General features: G+C 40.1%; 1 protein-coding gene and 1 long non-coding RNA gene across 7 annotated transcripts in view; one reads left to right on the forward strand and one right to left on the reverse strand.

The window, feature by feature from the left end:
* Positions 1 to 3,786: 3,786 nt before the first annotated feature.
* LOC139037503 (uncharacterized) lies at positions 3,787 to 10,753 on the reverse strand. The gene is made up of 3 exons (XR_011490366.1): positions 10,652 to 10,753; positions 7,956 to 8,122; positions 3,787 to 4,112 (listed from the first exon to the last, which is right to left on the reverse strand). It is a non-coding gene; the product is annotated as an uncharacterized lncRNA (long non-coding RNA).
* Positions 8,971 to 25,717, forward strand: part of VAMP4 (vesicle associated membrane protein 4) — a 30,700-nt gene continuing 13,953 nt past the window's right edge. The window contains exons 1-4 of one of the 6 annotated variants that reach the window (XM_020871974.2): positions 8,971 to 9,052; positions 13,694 to 13,810; positions 19,819 to 19,865; positions 23,157 to 23,207. In XM_020871974.2, the coding sequence (XP_020727633.2) occupies positions 13,745 to 13,810; positions 19,819 to 19,865; positions 23,157 to 23,207 (164 nt within the window). In that variant the 5' untranslated portion in view covers positions 8,971 to 9,052; positions 13,694 to 13,744. Of the gene's footprint in view, positions 9,053 to 10,810; positions 10,948 to 11,102; positions 11,244 to 11,435; positions 11,688 to 13,693; positions 13,811 to 19,818; positions 19,866 to 23,156; positions 23,208 to 25,717 lie in introns of those variants that run through there. The other 5 variants (XM_070474330.1, XM_070474331.1, XM_020872004.2 and 2 more) reach the window with 5 other exon arrangements.

Consider the following 25,717-nt stretch of genomic DNA (forward strand, 5'->3'; position numbering starts at 1 on the left):
TGCGAATGGGTTTGTTTTCCACATTTGAGAAGTTAACAAATAAATGGCTTCCAATGTCTTTGAACAATTAAAGGCACACATGACATCTTAGGATAACGTGGTACCATTTTATTAGCTGGCATCAACCATTTTTGAAGGTATTGTTGACCTGAGAAGTCATTCTTTAGCTGACATTGGATTCCTAAGATTGGGATGATCATAACAGTATTTTTTAGGTTGTATATCACTTGCAAATTACCAAGAATTTTCTCATCTATTACTTTGAATTCATGGGATGGACACACATATACATGCACACACAGACACACACACACACACAACTAAGGCAAAACTCCAATTGTTTAAAAATAAATGAAAAAGTTATATGTGACCGAGTGAATTCAGCCATGCCTGCCTCTGGGTACAATACTTGATTCCCAGGATTTTATTTGTTTGGCAGTTTCCTGCTCTGTCACTGTAGCATCCATTGTGTTTTAATTTTCTGATATGCATGGACTATAAAGTATTTATGTCCACTTTTATGAGGAGAAAGCAAAGGGCACAGTGTACATGGCAAGTTGTTTACCTTCAGGGCCAGCAGGCTATAACATTTTGAAAACTAGAAAGCCAGGAAAGATGAGGCAATGATGCCAAAGACAATGGACTGTCTCTGTGCATTGGACCCCTACATGAGAAGGCTCATAAAGCCCTCCCTTTGGATCCTGCCTTTGTATTTTGCAATATGGATACTGGGAAAGATTACAAGGTTAAACCATTAAAATGTTTTCTGCATACAGACTCACAGATTTTGAAAACAAACCTGTGGTAACCAAACAGAAAGTTTGTGTCTGGGTGGTGGGGAGGGGAGGGTGGATAAATTAAGAGTTTGGGGTTAACATACACACACTAATATTTATTGGAGAAGGCAGTGGCTACCCACTCCAGTGTTCTTGCCTGGAGAATTCCATGGACAGTGGAGCCTGGTGGGCTACAGTCCACGGGGTTGCACAGAGTCGAACAAGTCTGAGTGACTAACAAGCGAGTACTAATGTATATAAAATAGATAACCAACAAGGACTTACTATATTGTACAAGGAACTCAACTCAATATTCTGTAATAACCTATGTGGTAAAATAATGAATATATGTGTATGTATAGAGTCACTATGCTGCACACCTGAAACCAACACAACATTGTAAATCAATAAAACTTTTAAATGTTTTCTCCATAATTTTATTTCTAAATTTCAGTTATTTTGCAGGAAAAGAAAAACACCTTGGAAAATAAATTATTTTTGCATCAAACTAGCACTTAGCACACCTACCTTGAGCAACTCATGTATCCCATTTTATTGGATGCGCTCTGTTCTCAGCCCATAACAAAATATTTTTCTACCACCAAAGAAAAGGATTTTAAAACAACATCTAATAAATAAAGATTTATTAAGTGCTCCACCTAAAGTCATTTTAAAAAACATTCAGATCCAGAGAACTTCCAGAAAACCAGGAGAACAAAATTCCCTCTTTCTAAAACTAAAATACTTTTCTTACCATGAGAATGCAAGGAAGGTCTGCCCCTAAAAATCATCTCAAACAATGGTGCCAAAACTTTTTACTGTCTTTAATCCATCTTATCTTTGAGCAGTATACCTTTATGCTCATTATTCTGATACTAAGAAGGGAAAAGTTTTCCCCAGTATGTGGGAATTTCATACAAGCAGCTGTTCTAGTTTTGAAAACTCAACAGAGAAATGTTCTTAGGAAATACGGTGTGGGCATTTTTGGAGAGAGATGGCAGAAAGGGGACCCTTGGCTAAATTTAACCCCTGTCATGTTATAGGAAACTGTGTAGTACAGAGGTTAAGAACAGTGGATCTAGAATCAGAAAGATCTAGCAGTCTCTCAGTATCTAAATTCAGTCAAACCTCAAGCCTTCTGATCCTTTGCCTAATGGCCCCCTCTGCCTCCTTTGCCCTTGTCCGACCTCAATCCGTTTACCACACAGCAGCCACACTGATTTTTTAAAAATATGTAGCAATTTTCCCAGTGAGATATATTTCGCATAATAAAATTCACCATTTAAAAATGTATACTTTTGTTTTCGATACTCACAATGCTATGCAGCCATCACCATCTAATTCCAAAATATTTCTACTGTCTTGCAATATTTAATCTAATCTTTCTATAGATTTCCTATTCTGGATATTTCATTAAAAAGAAATCATATAGTGTGTGGTCTTTTGTGACTGGTTTCTTTCACTTAATATAATGTTTTCAAGGTTCATCCATGTTGTAGCATGTAACAGTACTTCATTCCATCTATTGGTTGAATGATATTTCATTGTATGGATAGACAAAATGTGGTATTTCTACTTATCCATAGATGAATATTTGGGCTGTTGACACATTTTGGCTATTATGAATAATGTTGTTATGAACATTCATGTACAAGTTTTTGTATGGATGTATGTTTTTTCTTGGATATATATCTAGGAGTAGAATTGCTGGGTCATATGATAACTCTATGTTTAACTTTTTGAGGAAAACAATGATCATTTAAAAGTATAAATCTGTTCATGTTACTCTCCAGTAGATTCACAATGCATTGAGAGTGAAATCTAAACTCTTTGAATGTTCTATAAAGTTCTTTCATGGCCCAGACCCTGCCTACATCTCCAATCTCCTTTTCTACCACTCTCTCTGTTTACCAAGCTCTGAAGGGAACAGTAACCCACTCCAGTGTTCTTGCCTGGAGAATTCCATGGAACGAAGAGCCTGGCAGGCTACAGTTCATGGGGTCAGAGTCAGACACGACTGAGTAACTTTCACTCACTCAGACACAGTGGCCTGCTCCATCATCCACAAAAATGCCAAACTCCTTGGTATTGGGAAAACGATATGCACATGCAAAAGAATGAAATCATACCCTATTCTCACCATATACAAAAATAACATTTACATCTTTAATCCATTTTGAGTTAAGACCTAAAACTACAAAGCTCCTGGAGGAAGACATAGGAGGAAAATTTCATGACATTGGATTTGTCAATGACTTCCTGGGTATGACACCAGAAACACAGGCAACAAAAGCAAATATATACAAAATGGACTACACCAGACTTCTGTGCATCAAAGGAAACAAGCGTGAAGAGGCAACCTATTGGGGGGACGGGGGACTTGCAAGTCATATGTCTGATAAGAGGATTAATATCCTGGCCATGCCTAACACTTGCTCTGTTTCGGATTCCCGGCCAAGCTGATCTTGCTGAATGATCATGCCCAGTACGTACCCTTTCACCTGGCCTCAGGCAGCCAGAGCCTTCCAGGCCCATAAAGCTCAGTCCAGTTCCCAACCACCTGCATAATTCCAAAGGTAAAGGAAGCCCACCACCTGAAAACCCTTCTGATGCGGCAGATTTAAACTGGTGACACTCAGTCCTCATTTGGACGTGCTGCCTGATGGGGTCCTGGGCTTCTTCAGCAAACATAGTTCCCAGTGTGTCCTATTGGAGGATACTCTGGCTAGTCTGCCCAGCCACACCTTGCTAAGACCAGATTCCTCTAGATCTACCTTCAAGGGGAATATGCGTATTTGTGTAAGTTAGGGCTTGGAATTAGGCAGATGAGTTGTATCCTTAAAAGCCCACTCCATTGACCTGTGTCTCCTAACACCTGCCTTGTTCCGATTCCTGGCTGTCACTGAGTTGGTTGTATGGAACTCCACCTGGCCCCTAGCTCAGTCAAAGCACCCTGTCTGAAAGGTTCTCTTTCCATTCAGATTTGAACAGCCAATAACAAAACCTATGGTGAGAATGAAATAGCACAGCTTTATTCAGTGGCCAGAGAATGGAGAGGTGGGAAGTTAATACAGAAACCAACTTCTCAACTCAACTTGGGTTGAAACACCACATTTATGGTGGGTCAGGGTAAAAGAGGGGGAATTGAGTAAAGAGAGGGAGAAATATTCATGACTCATCTGAGAACAGGAGTGTGGTTTGCTCAGAATTGGAACAACATTCCTTTTTAGTCCTTGTGTGGGTTCTTCCAGGGCTTCCAGGTCTGTGGTGCTCTATCTGGCCAGTCCCAGATGCTGAAAATTCAGCTTCTCTGCACGCCAGTGTCAAACTGAATCTCTGAGACAGGGTTTTGAGTGAAGTAGAAAAGGATAGCTTTATTATTTTGCCAGGCAAAGGGGGCCACAGCAGACTAACGCCCTCAAAACTCTGAGTCCCAACTTGGAGAAAACGATGAGAAATTTTATAGTAATTGCTCAAAGAGGGCGTGGTCAGCTCACTGACATTCTTTTGATGGGTTGGTGGTGAGTTAAGTAGGAGGAGCATCATCAACCTTCAGGTCCAACTGGCCTGGGGTCTACATGCCTGTGGACAGCATACCATCATTAATTGTTAACTTCTCCCACCTGGAGGGGTTTTCAGTATCTGCAGTATAGCTCAAAGATATTATGTATATCCCTTGATGTGGAAAGAGGACCTTGCCCCATGGATGCTCTTGACAGTTTGTCCATGGTCTCTCATCCCCTCCCTTCCCTAATTAACAACTGCTTGAATCTGCCCACTGGAACTCAGGGAAGGCCAGGGAGGCAAATGAAGGCTGTTTCCCGTAATCCAAAAAACAGGGGACACATAAAGGCCTTGTGCCCGGGAGCCCTACAGGGCCCTGCACAGTACCAACCCCCCACCTGCATAGCCTCCAGGGTGTAAGAAGCCCACGCCCTAAAGATCATTATGAGGTGGCGGTCTTAAACTGGTGAGAGTCAGCCCCCGTTTGGCTTTGGTGCCTGATGGGTTCCAGGCCTCTCTAGCAACCAGAGCTCCCAGGTGTCTCCTGATTGAATGATACTCTAGCCAGTCCACCTAGTCCTTCCCTCCCAAGGCAGTAGAGTCACCTGGAAATCTGTCTTCTGAGGGAATATCCCAATTGAGTAGATTAGGGCTTGGGATTAGGTATATACCTTTATCCCTAAGATTCTGCTCACATTGACCTCTCTCCAGACCCTTGCCCTCTTCCAGATCCCTGGCCACCTTGAGCTTCACCTCATGTACCTGTGCAATATGCACTTCTTCAGCAGGGCTTGGGCAGCCTGGGCAGTCACAAGTATTGCTGAGGAGGTAGAGAATTTGGATCCCTTGTGCACTGTTGGTGGGAATGTAAATTGGTGCAGCCACTATGGAAAATAGTATGGAGGTTCCCACCCCCCCCCAAAAAAAAAATTAAAGATAGAATTACCATATGCTCCAGCTATCCCACTTCTGGTTTTATATCTAAAATAACTGAGAGCAAGATCTCCAAATGATATTTGCACACTCATGTTCACAGCAGCACTATTCACAGTAACCAAGAGGTAGAGAAACCCAAACATCCACTGATGGATGAATGGATAAAGAAAATGTGGGATATTATATACACCTTTAAAAAAAGTATTAGTGTTTTTAAAAAAAGAAACTAATATGTGCTGCAACATGGATGAACTTTCAGGATATTGTGTTAAGTGAAATAAGCCAGTCACAAAAAGACAAACATCATTATTATTCCATTTATATGAGTTATCTAAAGTAGTCAAAATGCATGGAAACAAAGTTGAGTTTTCACTGCCAGGGGTTTGGGAGAGGGGAAACTGGATAGTTGTTCAATGGGTGCAGAGTTTGAGTTTTACATGAAAAATTTCTAGAGATCTGTTGCACAATAAAGTAAATGTAGTTAACACTACAGAACTATACAGTATAAAATGGTTAAGATGATGAATTTTATATCATGCATTTTCTACCACAATTTAAAAATTGTTGTTAAAAATGCCAAATTTTCCTGCCTAATAATCTTTGCTCCTACTATTCTCTCAGCCTGGAATACTCTTTCTCTTGCTTTATGCATGACTGGTTTCACTCATACTTCTGGTTTCAGTTTAAATGTTACCCACTCTCTTGACAACCCTAACTTTTAAAATAGGTCCCCTTCATTCTCAGCCACTTGTTTATTCTTTTCAAAACAAGTGTTCTTTTACATCACGTTATGTAATTATGTAATTTATTTCTGCCCGTCTTTCCTGCTATATTATAAAGTGTGAAGACAGCAATTGTGTCTGTATTTAAACCATTGCACCTAGTTTAGCAACAGAGACAACAGGTGTTCAATAAACTTTTTCAGAATGAAAAATGAGTTACAGATGAGTCTATGTAAACTGGGAATAATAACATTTGCCTCATAGGGTTGCATGATAATTGGGTGAATAATGTATATGACATAGGGCCTGATACTTAATAAGAACTCGGCCTGTATTTTCAGGGCAGGATATTTTTATTGTACTATAGACTCTAAGATTCTCAGGAATGTCGCAATGACTTTGGGCAAGGCAGAGCTATGGGCGTGTTAATAAGAAGTATTCTAATCAGGAGGGGGAACGTTCTGTGCCTGGGTGTATCAGAGCAGAAACAGTTGTTTATTCTTCACTCAGAAACTTTACCCTCAGTATCACCCACTCTGTAGCAGAGGATGAAATACTTAAAGCATGAGTTCCAAACTGGGGGACCCTTGATGACCCATGGATAAAATTCAGGGGTCTGTGAATTTGGATGGGAAAGAAATTACATCTTTCTTTTCAGTAATCTCTTAACAGAAATTGTTAATTCCTTCAACTATATAGCTCAGTTGGTAAAGAATCCACCTGCAATGCAGGAGACCCCCGTTCAATTCCTGGGTCGGGAAGATCTGCTGGAGAAGGGATAGGCTACCCACTCCAGTATTCTGGCCTGGAGAATTCCATGGACTGTGTAGTCCATGGGGTTGCAAAGAGTTGGACACAACTGAGTGACTTTCACTTTCACCTATAAATGGAGCCCCTTAAAACTGCTCAGTAGTGCTAGTGACTGTGTCACCAATAGAAATCACTAAGATTTTCATATCACATTACAATCAGATATCCTGAAATACTGTTTATGCTCATTACTAATTCAAAATAATGGTAGATGTTACTCCTGACACTAGATTATTTAAAATTTGAGTTAATAAAGAAGTATGTATCTTTGCATATCACAAATTTTGCTTTTAAAATGTTTTGTAATATTATAAATTTCCTTCCTTTGTAATTATGCACATTTTATTCTGAGGCATTTAGAGATATGATTTTACTAATAATAAGGGGTCCGTATTCACAAGATTGCCAAGGTTTTTGGTATATGTGTATATACGGTGTGTTTCATTTAATAGGAGGGCCTTGAATGATTCTTCATGGTCATGAGAGTTTTTCCTTTTGGTACTGCCTTAAATCTATAATTAGATAAAGAATAAACAAGAGAGGCCAACTTGATCCATAGAGAAAACTAGACTATATTTTTTAAAAACTTGGTACGGAAAGATTTCTTTCATTTTAACTTTTCATCCTGTGAAGAAAGTTTGAAATGTATCTATTCCAGGTATTTCGATGGCATAATTTCATTCCTTCTAAATAACTGCTCAGATGCCACTTGTGACAATAGCACCTAAAGCAAGAACTATGATAAAGGAACCCTTGTGATTTCTGATGTCAGTGAAGTGTGACTGTGACTCTGAGACCAACTTCACGGATTGTGTTACAGGCTTTGAAATGAGCGTGAGCAGAGTATGTGATATTTTCTTTGCTGAAAAAAGAAAGATTAAAAATGAAAAACATAAAAACATTCAGAAGTCTAATAAAAATGGTAAATGTGTACATGTTATGCACAAAAAGGTTTAGCTACAGCCTATACATGTATATATAGAGAGAAAAATGTAAAGTAAAAGGACACCCTACTTGTCTTTCTACCAACTCTGTAATATGTGGCAGAAGGGGAGCTGACCCAAGTATTTCTGATTAAACAATGCTGACTGAATGTGTCTTCATTGCCTAAAGAAACCAGAATCTTCTCATTCTGGCTCACCCCCCTTCACCCCCCCCGCCCCCCTCCCCGAGTCAGAGTCTATAATAAGTAATGAGTTCTAAGTACCTGCCTGTATGTGAGAGCATAAGAAATTCTTCCTCTTGGAAACACCTCCTTCTCATTTTCTTGTGTAGTCATGGCAAGTAAGCTTATCTCTTTATAGTAGTGTAAGAGTGGCTTGGATGTAATTCTACTTTCAGGTCTGATGGAGTAAACTGAGACACACCAATTCTCTAAGAATAAATGGAAAAGCCAGATAAATACAAACAGCATCTCTATAAAGCAATCCAAGAGCTGCTAGAGCATCGAGGCTGGAGGGGCCAAGATTCCACAGGGGGAACTGCAAAATGGAGAGTATTTTCCTTGGCCAGCTGGAGGTGCTTACTGATTCTCAGTAGAAGGCTGAGCACCTGGGCTTTGCCTGGGTCAAGGGTCATCATTGGGAGGGGGGCAAAAGAAAAAAAACCAGTTATATTTTGGATTCTCACAGGACTCAAGAGACAAAACTGAAATCTTGGAGAGCCAGGATTTCAGAAAGAAGAAAGGAAGGAAGAACTGAGGGGCCCTGATGGTTTCCCCTCAAAATTTTGCTGAATTAGGAAGATGTAATACTTGGTATAGGAGGTTAGGATGAGAAAATCACTGTTTTTCAGAAGTTTTCTGCTTAGCATCTTTACCTACCCAACAGAGATGAGAGTCATAGCACCAAAATCCAAGAAAAAAATACACAATAGAAACCAGCCCACAGGTAATTCATGTATTAGATTAACAGGCAAGGTCTTTGATTCAAATATTCAAAAATGGGACTTCCCTGGTGGTCCAGGGGTTAAGACTCCATGGGCTCAATGGGTGGGTATGGGCTCAATCCACGGTCGGAGAACTAAGATCCCACATGCTGCACAGTACAGCCACCCCCCTAAAAATTTTCCCAAAAAATGACAAAAAGATAAAAGAATTTCTCCAGGGGATCAGAATCTGTTTCTAATGGAAATTCTAGAACCAAAAAATAGAATCACTGAAATCAAGAGTAGTCTGGGAAATCAAGAGCAGGTAGAACTACGTCTGTGCACAGATACTGAGGTTGGCTCAGGACGTGATTGAGTTGCATCTCTGGAGCCCCGGTCTCAGTGCTGGAATCCTAAGATCTAAAGCAGACTCAAAGGGTTTGTGCACACATGAAGGGGGAAAAAAAAAACTTTTCAGAGAGCGGAAGGAGAGGGTGGGATGAACTGAGAGAGTATCATTAACATATACATACTACCATGTGTAAAAGAGACACCTAGTGGGAAACTGCTATATATAACACAGGGAGCCCAGCCGGTGCTCAGTGACAACCAAGGTATCTTTCATTTAGTGTCTGTTTGGCTTAAATATGCACTAAATCAAAACACTATTCAACAAAGAACTTAAAAATATTTGGTTAAAATGACATGTAGGAAAAAAATAGATAGAAAAAGAGATTAAGAACAATCCAGCTGGGGTATATCTGGGAGGGATGCATAATAAACAAGACAAAACAAAAACAATACTGGAACCGTTTTGGATTACTATGCCCAGGCACTATCAACTTAAATAAACCATTAACTCGGGGGGAGAGGAGGTGGACATTGTCAAGAGAACAGAAGAATGGATGGATGTGCAAGGTTGATCTCCCACTACAAGGCTCCAGTGCCTGCGTGGTGTCTGGACCCAGGCATTTTAGGTTAGACAGAAGTCTACAGCATACTGGGCAGAGAACACGGAGTCCTACCTAGATGCTAAAATGTCCAACGAGCTGGGCAACCTCAAGGAAATCTCTTTGTACGAGAGATTCCTAAAGTCGAAAATAAGGAGACGGGATTAGTAACCCTGAAGATCTACACGTCTAACTCTGATGCTATAAACAAGGGATCACACACATCTCCTTCCTTCAGAAAAGGCCAGTCCTATGGAAGCAACCCAGATGCCCATCAGCAGACGAATGGATGAGGAAGCTGTGGTACATATACACCATGGAATATTACTCAGCCATTAAAAAGAATTCATTTGAATCAGTTCTAATGAGATGGATGAAACTGGAGCCCATTATACAGAGCGAAGTAAGCCAGAAAGATAAAGACCATTACAGTATACTAACACATATATATGGACTTTAGAAAGATGGTAACGATAACCCTATATGCAAAACAGAAAAAGAGACTCAGATGTATAGAACAAACTTGTGGACTCTGGGAGAAGGCGAGGGTGGGATGTTTCAGGAGAACAGCATTGAAACATGTATATTATCTAGGGTGAAATGGATAACCAGCTCAGGTTGGGTACATGAGACAAGTGCTCGGGCCTGGTGCACTGGGAAGACCCAGAGGGATCGGGTGGAGAGGGAGGTGGGAGGGGGGACTGGGATGGGGAATACATGTAAATCCATGGCTAATTCATATCAATGTATAACAAAAACTACTGTAATGATGTAAAGTAATTAGCCTCCAACTAATAAAAATTTAGATATTAAAATTCTTTAAGGAAACTAAAAAAAAAAAAAAAAGAAAAGGCCAGTCCTCAGGCTTCGAGCCGTCCCAGTTTTCGGCACATCTACATTAGCTCGGGGGATGGACCCCGCACAAAGTACCGCCTTACTAACGCCTCATCAACCCCGTCTCGAGCAGGCCTTCAGCGCTCCGCGCCGGGTGACTTCTCAGACCTTCCTCCACCTCCCCGGAACGCCCGACCTCGGCTGGGACCCGGGAACCCGCGACTGTGTTTCCTCCCTGAACAGATAAAATCACCTGGGGCATCTAGGCCTAAGCTTCGCGTCCGCCGCGGCCTCCAAGAGGAGAGTTGAGGGGGAAATCGACTCCCTCGACGATCTCCGCGGCCTGGACCCGCCCCCTCCGCCTGGCGCCAGGCTGCGGAGGGCCGATCGGCTCGATGAGCGGGGGCGCAGCTGCGGCTGAGCGGCCGACGCCGGGTCCGCGCCCACTGTCTCCCCTCCCCGCTCTCTTCTTCCGAGTCCCACTCCTTCCCCCGCCCGTCCAGCGCCGCCCGCCCGGGAGAGCTGCCGGGAACTCCCCGGGAGACTCAGGTACGGCCGTCCTCCTGGGCCCGACGGGAGGGGCGGATGTGCGAAGGAAACGGAGACGACGTCCGTGCCCCACCGCCCCCAACGTCGCGTCGGGCTGAAGGGCCGGCCTCGGGGGTCGCAGAGTGGGAAAAGGCTGGGGTCGGATGGGCGGGTTACCCTGAGGAAGAACGAACAGGACCTGGGTGTTCAATGAGGGGCGGTTAAGGGGGAGAAGAATAGGAATTGTAGGGTGCTCTGGGGAGATGGGAGGACAACAGCGGAGGGAATAGGGAAGACTGGAGAAGCCCGGAATGTGAGTGCGTATCTTGGGGTAGAACGGACTAGAGTCAGGAGCAGATGGCAGGGGGACGTGACCCGGTGCGACTGATGCGGGGGCGGGTGAACGGGGCTGCTCGCTGGAGGGATGGATTTGTTTCTTTATTCAAAGGCTGGGGAGAGAGCGCGCCAATCCCGTTGCGTTTATAATGACCGGAAGGGTGAGGTGAATCGTTAACAGTTTGACAGCTTTTGTGAAGAATGTCTCCAGGCTGTGTCCATCCAAGTCACTTATTTCCGTGAAACTGCACCAACCAAGATTGCTGATGAGAGTTTAGGAAGAGGAATCAGAAAGGGAACGGAGGCTGGGGAAAGGGAGCCCTCTCTACAGATTTCAAGCTTTTTGTAAAATGAAATACTAGGGGTTTTGGTTTGCTTGTTGTTTGCGTAAAGCAAAAAAGAAGCCAACATTTACTAAACAACAGGTTAGAAGTATATTACGTACTGCCTCTTCAAAAAATACAGGAAATTGTGAACGTATGATGATGGCATAAGCTTATGGTGATGTGACATTAGAAAAATGTATTGGTGATGTTGAAATGCATCACTGAAGGTTCTGTTGTTTACATATATACCTAGACACAAACACCTGAATTTATATGTATTTTGGGCAGGAGAGATCTATGGAGAATATGTATAAGTCTAATTTCTGAGCATGGTTTATTTCTACTAGTCGTCTGGTGCAAATATCATCATTTGCCCTGATTATTAAGTGCAGTTAATAATCTGCCTGCTGTTTTGCTGATGGCTTTTATGTTTGTCAGTCGTTGATTTCTTGCCTTCATGAAGCTGATTCTTGGGTTAATGGGCCCTGAATTTGGGTTTGCTCATCGTTAAACTTGTAGTTTTACTGTACGTTTCACAAAGATGTTATGTAAGTCTGCCTGCTATTTGCTTTTGGATGTTGAAGCAGCCCTTTTGTAGGGTTTAAAATATAAATAAAATACAGGTATAAGTAAAAGCTCGAGTCCTTTGGTTGCTTCTTCTGTCATCTGTTTCTCCATACTTTCTGTAACATTTCTGCATGAATGAATTATTCAGAAATCGAAGTATGAGGAATAAAATGGGTCAGATGCCGGATGTGCGTGACAGAAATATTGTAGAATGAAGAACTCTAGAGCTGTTATTTAGGTAACAAGTACTTGGTTTTTGTTAGAAGTGATTAAGTTTCTGGCTTGGAAAATTATTTCTTATCAAAGAAAAGTGTTTGTATCAATTTGTTTGGATGGGAAGTCAACTTAAAATTTTGCTTTATCTGGTTTATGAAACTGGACTCTGGGCTTGTTTATTCTTTTTTAAGTGAATGATACTAACCACCAAACTGATGTCTATGCTTAAAGATCTTAGAGGTGGTTCTGTGCAAAGGGAAAGAGGGCTGCTGGGTTGTTACAGGGAAGTGGTCTTTATAGAACAGAATTGTGTAACCTGATAGACAATTTATTGAGTAAATACTAAAATTGATCATGCACAGTCATTAATAATTTAGGCCTATTTTTCTGCTATTTCAATCAGTAGAGTGACTAACACTGTTACTTATCTTTACCGAGCCTTAGTTTTCTCTTGGTTTCTTGGTGCTTACTTCAAAGAAGTGTTGTAAAGAATAAAAAATGTGTCTAAGTTACTGAGCACAGTGCCTAACACATAGTAAAATATTCAGTACACCTTAGCTATTCTCATTATTCATCCATCTTCTTGTCCAAGATACTGAAAACTTCTGTTTGCATATGTCAGCTTTTCCTCAAGAAAACTTTGAATATGTTGCATATTCAAGCATTTTCCTGGAAAAACTTAATGCAAATAAGCATTTTAAAAACAGACTTTCTGTAGCAAACTGAAAACCTGATTTTGTTTAACCCAGCACTTAGCAAGCATATCCCTTTCCTTGGAGCATCTGGTGTTGTGCATTGGAACAGGGCATTATAATTTATAGAATATTTTTGCATGTATGTATTAATCTGATATGACCATCCCAACTCCATGCAGAAGCCTAGAAATCACTGTTTTACAGATGGGGAAACAGAATCATTGTTGATGCAACTCACTAAAAGTGAGTGAGAGAATTTGCTGTCTTCTGACTCCAAATTAAAATCTTTAAGCATCCGATGTCTCACTTGCAAGGGGACAATCTCCTGTTTTTCTCTCCTCTCCTATGCAGTCTTCTGTTTCATTTTATAAAAATGTTGTCATTGATTTTCTCCACATGCTCTCTAAAAGTTACCTCCATTTTTCCCAGGGTTTTAACTATTTTTTGTGTACTGAGTCCTCGCATGGAGGGAGGCCAGGGTCACTGGTGCGGAGACCCTGTGAGCGAGAGCAGTTGAAGTCAGAGAAGTGGAGGGGGCCCCATCACATCGGGCCTTGTGTGCTGATTTTACTACTTTAGCTTGCACCCCAAAGTTTCAAATCTGATGGAATTTATTTTCTCTTTAAGGTGGTAAAGATTTATCCTGCTGGGAAGTAGAAGAGTACCTCATTAAAAAAGATGCCTCCCAAGTTCAAGCGCCACCTAAATGATGATGATGTCACAGGTTCTGTGAAAAGTGAAAGGGTAAGTTCAGGATCTTAATCTTTAAAAAGGAAAGATTCAAAATTTGTTTTCCTTTGTAAATAATTTTAGAAAAATCTAATGTTTATGGCTATATTTGAATCCTATATGTTTTCTTAATGCTGCTGCTAAGTCACTCAGTTGTGTGCGGCCCTGTGCGACCCCATAGACAGAAGCCCACCAGGCTCCTCTGTCCCTGGGATTCTCCAGGCAAGAACACTGGAGTGGGTTGCCATTTCCTTCTCCAGTGAATGAAAGTGAAGTGAAAGGGAAGTCACTCAGTTGTGTCCGACTCTTAGCGACCCCATGGACGGCAGCCCACCAGGCTCCTCCATCCATGGGATTTTCCAGGCAAGAGAACTGGAGTGGGGTGCCATTGCAAGTATATGTTACTTAGATTGGGACTCAGCCAAATTCTATTTCTATTAATGACCATATTTTGTTCCCAGCTTCTTTCTAGTCTTTCAAAGGGAATTTCGTATAAATACAGAATACCTTCTTTCAGATTCTGGAGCCAAATGTGGTTGGAGTTCCTCAGAATTTTTCAGATTTTACAAAGGTAGTTAGTGCACATTTTACAAGAGTCTTCTGGGGGAGTCTCGAGCAGCACCTCCAAACATACTAATGTTTCTCAGTGAAATGTCTGGTTATTCTAAGTATATAAATAAATTAGCTAACATCAATTCAGGTCAGCTTTTCCCCAAGTGAATTTTGACTCCAAAACTTAAAAAATCTCTTGGTTTTCAAAACTTTTTAGCTTTTGGAATTGCAGATAAAGAATTCTGATCCTGCAGTTGCCTCAGAGCCAGAGTAGCTTTTATATAAGGTTCAATTTCTTGTTTATTTTGGAATATTCTATGCAGAGTTGTATAAATCTAGAAATTATGCAGCATTTTGGAAGATAACGTTGATATAATATTGTAGATAGCTTTCTTTTAGAATAAGTAATCAATAAGGGTTTGTTGAAGGGAGGAGTTAGAGCTGTTGTTTTTCATTCATCCACCTGAAGCCCTCCCTTGATTCCTGTCTTCCTGCCATTCCTTTATTTGCTGATTCATGCAACAGATAAATATTGCTACCTATTATATGCTAGGCATTGTGCTAAAAACTGGAGGGCATGGCCTCTCCTCTACACATCTGATAGTCTACTTGACTTCATTTTACACACTCCTTTTTCGCACAAAGAGCTCCTGTCCCACATGTTATGATTTAGAGGTATCTTGAAATATAGTATAGGAATCATTTGTGATCCTTTTATTCTCTTTCTGCAGTTTTTATTTTGCTTGAAGGGGGATAGAATCCACCAATAGACAAATTGCTAGTAAACTTTTTAAAATAGACTTTATGTATATACTCAACAATATAAGATATGCAGTCTGAATCAGTTCTACTGCAAAGAATGGCACTTCCTTTCTACATTGTTGGTTGACTACTACCACAATTTGCTGTAAAAATAGGATATTAGATACCAGAATTGAACAAAATTGGCTGTTTAGAATCCTCCTTTTGAATCTTAATCAGACCATGACATTTGATAACTGGTTCTAAGAATTTATAAATCACTTTTATAAAACTTTTTAACTTTTGTTCCTCTTTTCTGTTACACTTTTTTTGCTAATAGCTTTATTGAGACATAATTCACATGCCATACAATTCACTCATTAAAAGTATACAATTCAGTGGATTTTAGTAATTAATATTTAGTACAGAATTATATAATCATCACCACAGTCAATATTAGGACTCTTTCATCTTTCCAAAAAGGAACTCTGTACTTTTTAGCAATCAACCCCTGTTCTCCTCATCCCTTCAACCCTAGGCAACCACAGATCTATAGCTTTGTCTATTCTGGATATTTTATATAGATGGGAGCATACACTGTGTTGTCTTATTGTAAATGACTTCCTAGCATGTTTTCATCCATGTTGTAGTATGTATCAGTACTTCATTCTTTTTTATTGCTGAATAATATTCCAATATATGAATGTCTCACACTTTATTCATTCATCAGTTAATGAACATTGGGGCTTATTTACATTTTTTTGGCCATTATGAAGAATACTACTGCTATGAACATTCACATACAAGTTTTTTTTTCATTTCATTACATATATTTTCATTTCTCTTGGGTAAATACCTAGAAGTACTTGGTACTATAGTAACTCTGTGTGCAGCCTTTTGAAGAACTGCCAAACTGTTTTCCAGAATGGCTGCACAGTTTTTACATTCCCGCCCAGGAATGTGTAAGAGTTCTAATTTCTCCGCATTTCTCCTCACCACCAATCTCTGCTCATCAGCACTTGTCACTATTTGCCTAGTTGATGTGAAATGATATCTTATTGTATTACGTAACCCTTTTTGTGATAATGTATACTTAGCACTTGTGTTTGTTCAGTGGATAAGTATAAAGACATTGGTTTTCATTGTGTTTCTTATTGGGCAACTGTAATAAGCACTGTATCTTTAGTATACAGGGCAAATAAGCTGTGTTATGAATGTAATGATTGTCTGTTACTTATTAGCTACAATAGCATTCTAGAAATATTTGTTGAAAGAAGTCACTAATGTATCTTCCTATATATTATTAATTTTGAACATCTTTTCATGTGGTCATTGGCCATTTCTTTTCTGTTAGGAATTGTCTATTTCACTCCTTTGATGTTTTTTCTGTCTTGTGTCTTTTTCTTACTGGTTTGTCAGAGATCTTTATTTAATAGAGATATCAGACCCTTCAGTCTGAAAGTATGTTGCAGATTTCCTTCCCGACCTTTTACTTTTTGTTAGAATTTGCTAGTATATCTCCTGCATCTCTCTCTTTTTTCCATTCTTTATTTGACATTTATTTTAGGTCAATTTCTTATAAACAGATACTAGCTGGAATTTGTTTGAACTTCACATACAGTTTTTACCTTTAATAGGAGCCTTCAGGCTGTTCATATTTATTGTGAAAACTAATTTATTTGGACATTTCTGCACTAGCTGGTCCCTCTGCTGGCAGTGAATGCTCTTCACCTTAATCTCTGGTTGGCTCTTTGATATTGTTTGGATCTCAGCCTAAATTTCACCTTTTGAGAATGATTTTCCTTGACAGCCTAATCTCATTTAGTCACCCTGTCACTTTTTATCCCATCACTATTTTAATTCTCTGCATAACTTTTATCACCATCAGATGTTTTTCTATAAGAGCTCAGACCTTGTCTGTCTTGTTCAAAGCTGGTGCTTGGTCCTTAGAACAGTGCTTGGTACACAGAAGGTGCTCAAACATACTTGTTAAATGAATATTGAGCAATCCTCTTTTCATTTTTCTTGGTCTTTGTGTATTATTTATAATAATATATAGAGATAATGATATTCGTGATATTATTTTTATTCATTTATTTTTTGGCTGTACTGGGTCTTTGTTAAAATTCATGGTCCCTTTGTTGCAGCACACGGGCTTTCTCTTCAAGAAGAAAGGGCTTCTCCTTGATTTTCGTGGACTTAGTTGCCCCATGGCATGTGGGATCTAACTTAGACCAAAGATCAAACCTGCGTCCCCTGCATTGGCAGGCAGATTCTTAACCACTGGACCACCAGGGAAGTCCCTTCATTATATTTCTTAGGTTTTCCCAAGTTTCCCTAACTTCTTTTGCTAAGTTGATTATTTTTCCTTACTTTTCCCCTACCCGCCCGACCACTAGACAGTTAAAAAATTTCTTCCCTTCCTCCCCTTTTCCTTCTCTCTCTTTTACTAACTTTACATGTTAACATGTGTGCATACTAAGTTGCTTCAGTTGTATCCAACTCTTTGCAGCCCCATGGATTGTAGCCCACCAGGCTCCTCTGTCCATGGAATTTTCCAGGCAAGAGTGGGTTGCCATTTCCTTCTCTAGGGGATCTTCCATCCCAGGGATTGAACCCATCTCTCCTGCATTGGCAGGCAGGCTCTTTACCAATAGCACCACATGGGAAACCTGTACGTGTTAGCAATAATGTTTAAATTTGTGTTTTCTGTCAACATGCTGAGAACTATGCCCCTCTGGACTACTTTTCATTCTAGGCCTCTTCCTCCTTCCTCCACTTCTCTCCCCACCAAGATGAGCATGTCACTTTGCTGTTACTTCCCCACTTTACTCTCCTCTTCCTGCTTTTGGGTTTTGTTAGAGAAGTTTGAGATTCTTTTAAAGTTTTTCTTTGTATTACATGTTTTCTTTTTCAATAGCTGTGCATTATAGTTCATGATCACATTATCATCTTCCCTTTAGATTTGACCACACATTTTATTAGACATACTGAGTATATCAATCTCCATCTTAAGATCTTTGTTCTGATAGCATTTTCTTCTTAGCCAATGTAATTCCTTGGGTAATTTTCTCAGAAAAGGTACATGGGTGGTGTATTTGCTTCCTATGGCTGCTGTAACAAATTGCCACAAATTTAAAACAACACAAACTTATTATCTTATAGTTCTAGTGACCAGAAGTCCAAAGTGGATCTTACTGGGCTACAATCAAGGCACTGACAGGACCGTGTTCCTTCAGGAGACTAGGAAAGAGGCTGTTTTCTTGCTTTTCCCAGCTGTTAGAGGCTGCCTGCCCTGTGTGGCTCATGCCCCTTCCTATATCTTTAAATCCAGCTGTGTAACATCTTCCAGTGTCCCCTGCCTCTCTTTCACTTCTGCCTCCCTGTCTTTTTTTAAGCTTGTTTGTTTACTTTTATCTATTTATTTGTTTTTAGCTGTGCTGAGTCTTTGTTGCTGCATGTGAGCTTTCTCTAGTTGCAGCAAGTGGGGACTTCTCTTTTTGAGGAGCACAGGCTCTGGAACGCATGGGCCTCAGTGGCTGCAGCCTGCGGGCTCAGTAGTTGGTGCTCATGGGCTCTAGAGCGTGGGTTCAGTAATTGTGACACTCGGGCTTAGTTGCTCAGGGGCATGTGGAATCCTCCCAGACCAGGCAGGGATCGAGTCCTTGGCTCCTGCATTGGCCAGTGGATTCTTTACCACTGAGCCACCAGGGAAGTCCCTGCCTCTCTCTTTTTGGGTAGAGAGGGAGGTGGGAGGAGGGATCGGGATGGGGAATACATGTAACTCCATGGCTGATTCATGTCAATGTATGACAAAACCCATTGAAATGTTGTGAAGTAATTAGCCTCCAACTAATAAAAATAAATGAAAAAAAAAAAAAAGAACTCTCTGATGACTGGCCTCACATGATTAATCCATATTGACCTTCCCACCTCAGGCTCCTTGGTTTATCGCTTCTGCAAAGTCCCTTTTACCATGCAAGGGGACATAGTCAAGGTTTCCGTGATTAGCATGTCGACATCTGTGGGGAGGCACTATTCTCCCTACAAAGTATATACTGTTGGAGGTCTTGTATGCTGAAAAGATTTCGTTTTTGCTCTTCTTTAGCCTCCTTTTGGAACTTTACATCTTTGCTTTGGGGGGAGAAGGTGCGACGTTCCTCATTTTAAGAAAAATTGTTGTATCTTATAAGGTAAAAGTATAAAGTTGGTTTTGTTTGGAAGTTCAAATATGTGTAGAGGGCTGTTCATGGGCTGAGTCACTGTTAGGTGCCAATTGTTATGCCTTGTCTCTGAGCTTCAGAACCTACTGTATATACTCCTCTCTCTGCTGCTGAAGTTGGACTCTGCAGCTGCAGTACATTTCTCCTTTGCCGCCTGACTCCTTCTTAGGTTCTGTAGATAGATAGATACTGGAAGGCAGAGGGAGGAGAAAGGACTTGCTCCTTCCTGATTGCCTGCGTTCCTTACTCCCACACCAGCTTCAGTGACCTCTCTCTACCTTAGGGTCAGTCAGAGAATTCTGTGTCACAAGCATTTTCTTAGAAAGCCTGCCCTGCGGTTTCCTATCTTTTAGCTTCTGGTGAAGCACATGTGATTACCCTTCCCTCTGTCTGGAAGCGTGGAGTTAAGAAATTTCACCAGGATAGAAATTGTTTCATTGCTCCGTCCCTGACAATTTGTAAGCCCCTGGGAATCTGAAAACTCAAGTCTTTTTCTTTTTTTGGCAGAGAAATCTTTTAGAAGATGATTCAGACGAAGAAGAGGACTTTTTTCTGTAAGTTATTTTTGTTTGATTTACATCTTTATTGAGGTGTAACTGACATACAGTAAAATACATATAAACGGTACAATATGCATTTTGACACTGTATGCCTGTGAAATCATCAGAAAAATCAAATAATGAACTTTGCCATCACCTCAAAAGTTTCATCAAATCTCTTGGTAATCTGTCACTTTTCCAGTCCACGGGCAGCCACTGGTCTGCTTTCTATCACTGTAGTTTGTATTGTCTAGATTTTTTTGATAAGTGGAATCATACAGTATGCCTTTTTTTTTTTTTTTTTACTGGCTTCATTCACTCTGTATAATTATTTTGAGATTTACCCTTGCAGTCACATGAATTAGTAGTTTCACCCATGCTGTCCCATGTATCAATAGTTTGTCTCTGTTTATTTTTGGGTAGTTGTCCATTATATGAACCCTTACCCATTCAATTATTGATGGATATTTGGGGTGTTTCTAGTTTTTAGCTATTATAAATAAAACTGCTGTAAACATTTGTATACAGGTTTTGTGTGGACTTATGCTTTCATTTCTCTTGGGTAAATACTTAGGATGGTAAGTATGTTTACTTAACATACATAACATAAAATTTATGTTTAAATGGCTAGTATATTTTTACAGTTGTTTCCCAAAGTAGTGTGTACCACTTTATGTTCCCACCAGCATTGTATGGGAGTTCTGGTTGTTCCAAATCCTCATCGCCACTGTGTATAGTCAGTCTTTTAATTTTAGCCACTCTTGTTGGTATATAGTGGTATCCCATTATGGTTTTTATTTGCATTTTCCTAACTGCATATTATACTAAACAACTTCTTTTGTGCGTATTTACGGTTTTCATGTTTTCTTGCATGATGTATATGTTAAAATCCTTTGCCCAATTCTGAGTTTGTCTTATTAAGTTGTAGGAGTTTTTTTTCTTAATATGTTTTACAAGTTCTTTATCAGATAAATATTTTTACAAACATTTACCCCTAGTCTGTAATTTAATCTTTTCATTTTCATAACTATCTTTTGAAGAGCAGAGTTTTAATCAGTTTATTAAATTTTTTCTTTTATTGTTTTTGCTTATTTAAGAAATCTTTGCCAAACCCAAAGATTCTAAGATTTTCTTCTCTGATTTCTTCTAGAAGTTTTAACATTTTGGCTTTTACATTTAGGTCTATAATCTGTTGTACATTGATTTTTTATATATGGAATTGAGGTAAAAGTGAAGGATAATTTTAGGAGGGGCCAGGGGGCATATGGCTATTTGTGCCACCACCATTTGATGAAAAGATTATCTTGTCCCCACTGAATTGCCCTGATGCTCTGTCAGAATTAATTAACTTGAGCCATCCTTTGCAGTTATAATTAGAAAGGGCCTCAGTTTTAATTGCAAAGACAGGAAGGATGACATATTGTTGCAGGAGTTTTCTCTGAAGGTTGATGTAGCAGGGTAAGCCTGGGAGGAAGCATTTACCTCCCTCTGCTATAATGTTGTTTTTGTAAAGACTTCCCCCCCCCAAATAAAAAACACTTTATAAAAGTAGTTGTCAGCCATGAGGCAATCACAAACAGAGCCTACAGGAGGGAAAGCCAGTCCATTAAGAGGAGATGGTATCATTTCTGGCAGGAAGGTCAGATGAAGTGGGAAGAATATTTCCTATAGGTAACAAAACTTCCAGAGTCACAAAGATAATTGCTAACAGTGCCAATTTCAGTGAGAATCCTTAGACTGCAGCAATAGCTACCTGTGAACAAAGGACTCATTATTGAAAAGAAGGTCAGATGCTTTGGCCAAATAAGTGGTTACCTGAATGTAAGCAAGAAACAGACTTTTCAGGCCAGCTCTGTACACTGGAGGTTTACTCCCAAATAATGCTGTACAACTTCCAAAGGGCCTGATGACAAAACCGGCACACTTGTTCAAAATCAGCTCCCATACATGGTGGTTCTGTCTGTGTACTGAAAGGGAAACAAAGCAAGTAACATCCCGAAATAATTTTTAAAGATTATTCAACACTACTTTCATAGCAGGATTATTCATAATTGCGAAAAGGTATAAGTAACCCAAGTGTCTGTCAATGGATAGATGGATAAAATATGGTATGCACATACAATGGAATAGTACTCAGTCTTAAAAAGGAAATTCTGAAACACACTGCAAATGAATGAACCTAGAAGACGTTATGCTAAGTGAAAGAAGCTGGTCATAAAGGATACATCTCACATGATTCTTCTTATCTGAGACACCTACAGTAGTCAGATTCATAGAGATACAAAGTAGGATGGAGGTTGCCAAGGACTGGGAGTAGAAGAAAATGGTAATGTTTAATTGGTCAGAATCTATTCTTTGAGTTTTGTGGTTTATACCTTATTTTCTATCATCGGAAGAAGGAAAAGTACTTAAAATATCCCCCAATTTTTATTTCCAGCGTATTAAAATGAATTGGTTTAAATGACACAACACTTGACTATAATGGAGAGATAATTTGAGAAATGTTAATATTTTCATAGACTCCTACATTTCCCTTTAGTTATGTTGCTAAGTTTAAGATGAGTAATCAAAAAACATACTTTAAAAAACTTAAGTGTTTTGAATGGATTTTTCTCTATATTCATCCCCGAAAGTTAAAATTTCATTAGAGCCTAAATTCAAGGTAACTGGACTTAGAGTGGTCTGTGTGCTTAGTCGCTCAGTCGTGTCCAACTCTGCAACCTTATGGACTGTAGCCCACCAGGCTCCTCTGTCCATGGGGATTCTCCAGGCAAGAATACTGGAGTGGGTTGCCATGCCCTCCTCCAGGGGATCCTCCCCACCCAGGAATAAAACCCAGGTCTCTGCATTCCAGGTGGATTCCCTGAGTCACCAGGGAAGCCCAGGAATCCTGGAGTGGATAGCCTATCCCTTCTCCAGGGGCTCTTGCTGACCCAAGAATGGAACCGGGGTCTCCTGCATTGCAGGCAGGTTTTATAATTGATCATAAAGTTATTCATAATCTCTAGCACTTTGGTTGTTGTGGTATTTCAAAGTTTAATGATTAGAATATCTGTGGTAACTAAGAATTATATTGAAACTGATAACATTCAGAAGAATTGGGTTGTGACAGCCTGTACTAAGTACCAGTGAAGTACAGACATGATTATATATCATTAAGTTCTATCAATACTAGTAAAATCTGGTTCCTTATGATGAATGATCCATGTTTAGAATTCAATGTGTGTGTGTGTATTTTCTGCTTTGGTGTCTGTTTTAATGCTCTCCTTATTAATTGTATTTGGTGTTTTTTGTTTTTTTTTTCAGAAGAGGACCATCTGGACCAAGATTTGGACCCAGAAATGATAAAATTAAGCAGTAAGTTTTGAGATACTTATTTGTTTAAAAGATTATCATATTTGTACCTGGACCAGGGGTTGGCAGACTACAACCTATGGGCCAAATCTAGTTTTTATAAAGTTTTATTGAAACAGCCATTCCTGTTATCTTAGTTGCTTTCAGACTATAATGACAGATTTCAGTAGTAGTGACAAGAGACTTTATGATCCACAAAATCTAAAAACTATTCTGTCTTATCTTTTACAGAAAAAATTTGCTGAGCCTTGATGTAAACTAATATTCTAGGTTGTAAAAACCCAGTCATTCTTTTTATTTACACAGAGCTACCTCTTAATTAGAGCTAAGGAAATGCAGTTCCTGGTTGTTGATTTTTATTTCTATATATCAAATTCATTTATTTAGCATAATCTCAAGGTCTATTTTGGTTTTAAATCTATAACATGATTCCCATTTTCAGCATGATAATAAAAGCAACATAATAGATTTAGTTTTCTGAAGTACGGTATCTTTTTTGTATACTTCCAGAATTTATTCATTTCTATGACTTATCCTAATCCATTTATTGATCTAAGGTTTTTCTAATAATTTTATTATTTATTTTTGTCTGTGCTGGGTCTTTGTTGCTCTGTGGCCTTTTCTCTAGTTGTGGTGAGCAGGGGCCACTCTAGTTTGATGTGCAGGTTTCGCATCATGTGGCTTCTCTCGAGGTGCATGGGCTGAGTTGCTCTGAGGCCTGTGGGATCTTCCCAGATCAGGGATAGAACCCATGTCTCCTGCATTGGCAGGTGAATTCTTTACCACTAAGACACCAGGGGAGCCCTGATCTAAGTTTTATGGCTCCTTAATTTTCAGTTTAAAGCTTTTCTGTATATATTATTGGTGGTAGATGGTGGGTAATGCTATAGTGAATGTATTTAATGTAAGAAGTATATGAGTCCAGACAAAAAGGAAGCAGGAGCAACTGGAGAAGTGAAACAGCCCTGGAAAATTACCCACCTATAAAAAATAAACTGGAAGATAAACCGAATGGCCCAGGTTCAAGATCTGAGGAAGGGTAGTTGCTCCCCTAAGTCTGGATGTAGATGGCACATAGTGAGAAGGGTGCTATAATATGGTGTCAAGTTATTGATGAGATACTTGGGTTTTAGTCACAGAGCCATTGGAATGAAGAAATAGGCCCACACTTAGCCAAATCCTAGTTAATGGATTCTGAAATACAGAATCACGGTAGCAACAAATTGGTATACTAAATGGGATGTTTTCATTTTTTCTTGCTGCATAACAAGTTACCCTGAACCTAGCAGCCTGAAACAACACACATTCGTCAACCCACATTTTCCATGGGTCAGGGGTTCAGTCACTGCTTAGCTGGGCCCTCTGTGCAGGGTCTCACAAGGCTGAAATCAGGGTGTCGCCCGGGCTTTGATCTCGTCTGAAGCTCCTGACCAAGTGCAGGTAGTTGTTGATAGGGTTCACTTCCTTGCAGCTGTAGAACCCACAGTGCTTGCTCCTTCGAGGCCAGCAGAAGAGAGTCTCTGCTGCTTCAAGGGTCCGTTTCAACAGTCAGGATACAGTGAGCCACTTAGATCCAGACAGTTTATTACTCACATAGGTTGTCAAAGGAAGAGTAGCCAAAGGTGCCAGTTCCCTGGGTTCTTGTCCTATACACCAAAAATGATTATAGGAGGCTGCAGTCTGAGCTGTGAGATACCCTGTTACAAAGGAGCCAGTTCCAGCCCAGGTTTATAGGGGTTTATAGTCTGCAGATATGTCCTGCAGAAAGCTTCATGTGTCATCAGACTGTCTCATGACAGTCTCCAGAGGGAGGTGGAGAGGTGAGTAAGAGATGGCCTCACAAGTCACTCACCCTCTCATGTTCCGGAAGTACCACAACACATTCAAGGTTGCGAGGATGCCATGGCAGAGAGGTTTTCCTTCTTTGAGCCAGGGTGACTTCTCTGTCCACCCACATGTATACCTCACCTGCCGTTGGAGAAGAGGGCTCCACTGGTGACACATCTGTTTTTTCCCTGCCAATATGCTTCATTTCCTGTCTGACATCTTTCCCCAGACTGAGCCTGGTACTGAGTATGGCCCAGTAAATCTCAGTATGACTTTCTGGCTGAACTCCTAAACCAGTGTTGGTTGTACATAGTGGGCATTGCAGACTATGTCTGTATTAGTAAGTGCCAAGCACACATACATGTGAATATGGATATGTGCATGGTAAATTATCACCATAACTTTGATCACAGAATTTTAGAACAGTAAGGGACAGTTGAGTTCTTTTTCTAGAGCTGAAGGCTTATCAGATTTACTTAGAAGGTGATCAGTCATCAAAACACAAAACACACAATTGAAACCTTATTGGCACAACCCCATGAGTACTTATCTAACCAGGGCATGACTCAAACGTGTGTCCGAAATGGCCCAAAATCATGGAGCATAACATGCCACACCACTTGCCCAAGGACAGATACCTGGCATTTGTTTATGAATAGTAACTAAAATTGCTAGCACTGGTGAGT

Source organism: Odocoileus virginianus, chromosome 11, assembly GCF_023699985.2.
Source record: "Odocoileus virginianus isolate 20LAN1187 ecotype Illinois chromosome 11, Ovbor_1.2, whole genome shotgun sequence".
Taxonomy (NCBI): Eukaryota; Metazoa; Chordata; class Mammalia; order Artiodactyla; family Cervidae; genus Odocoileus; species Odocoileus virginianus.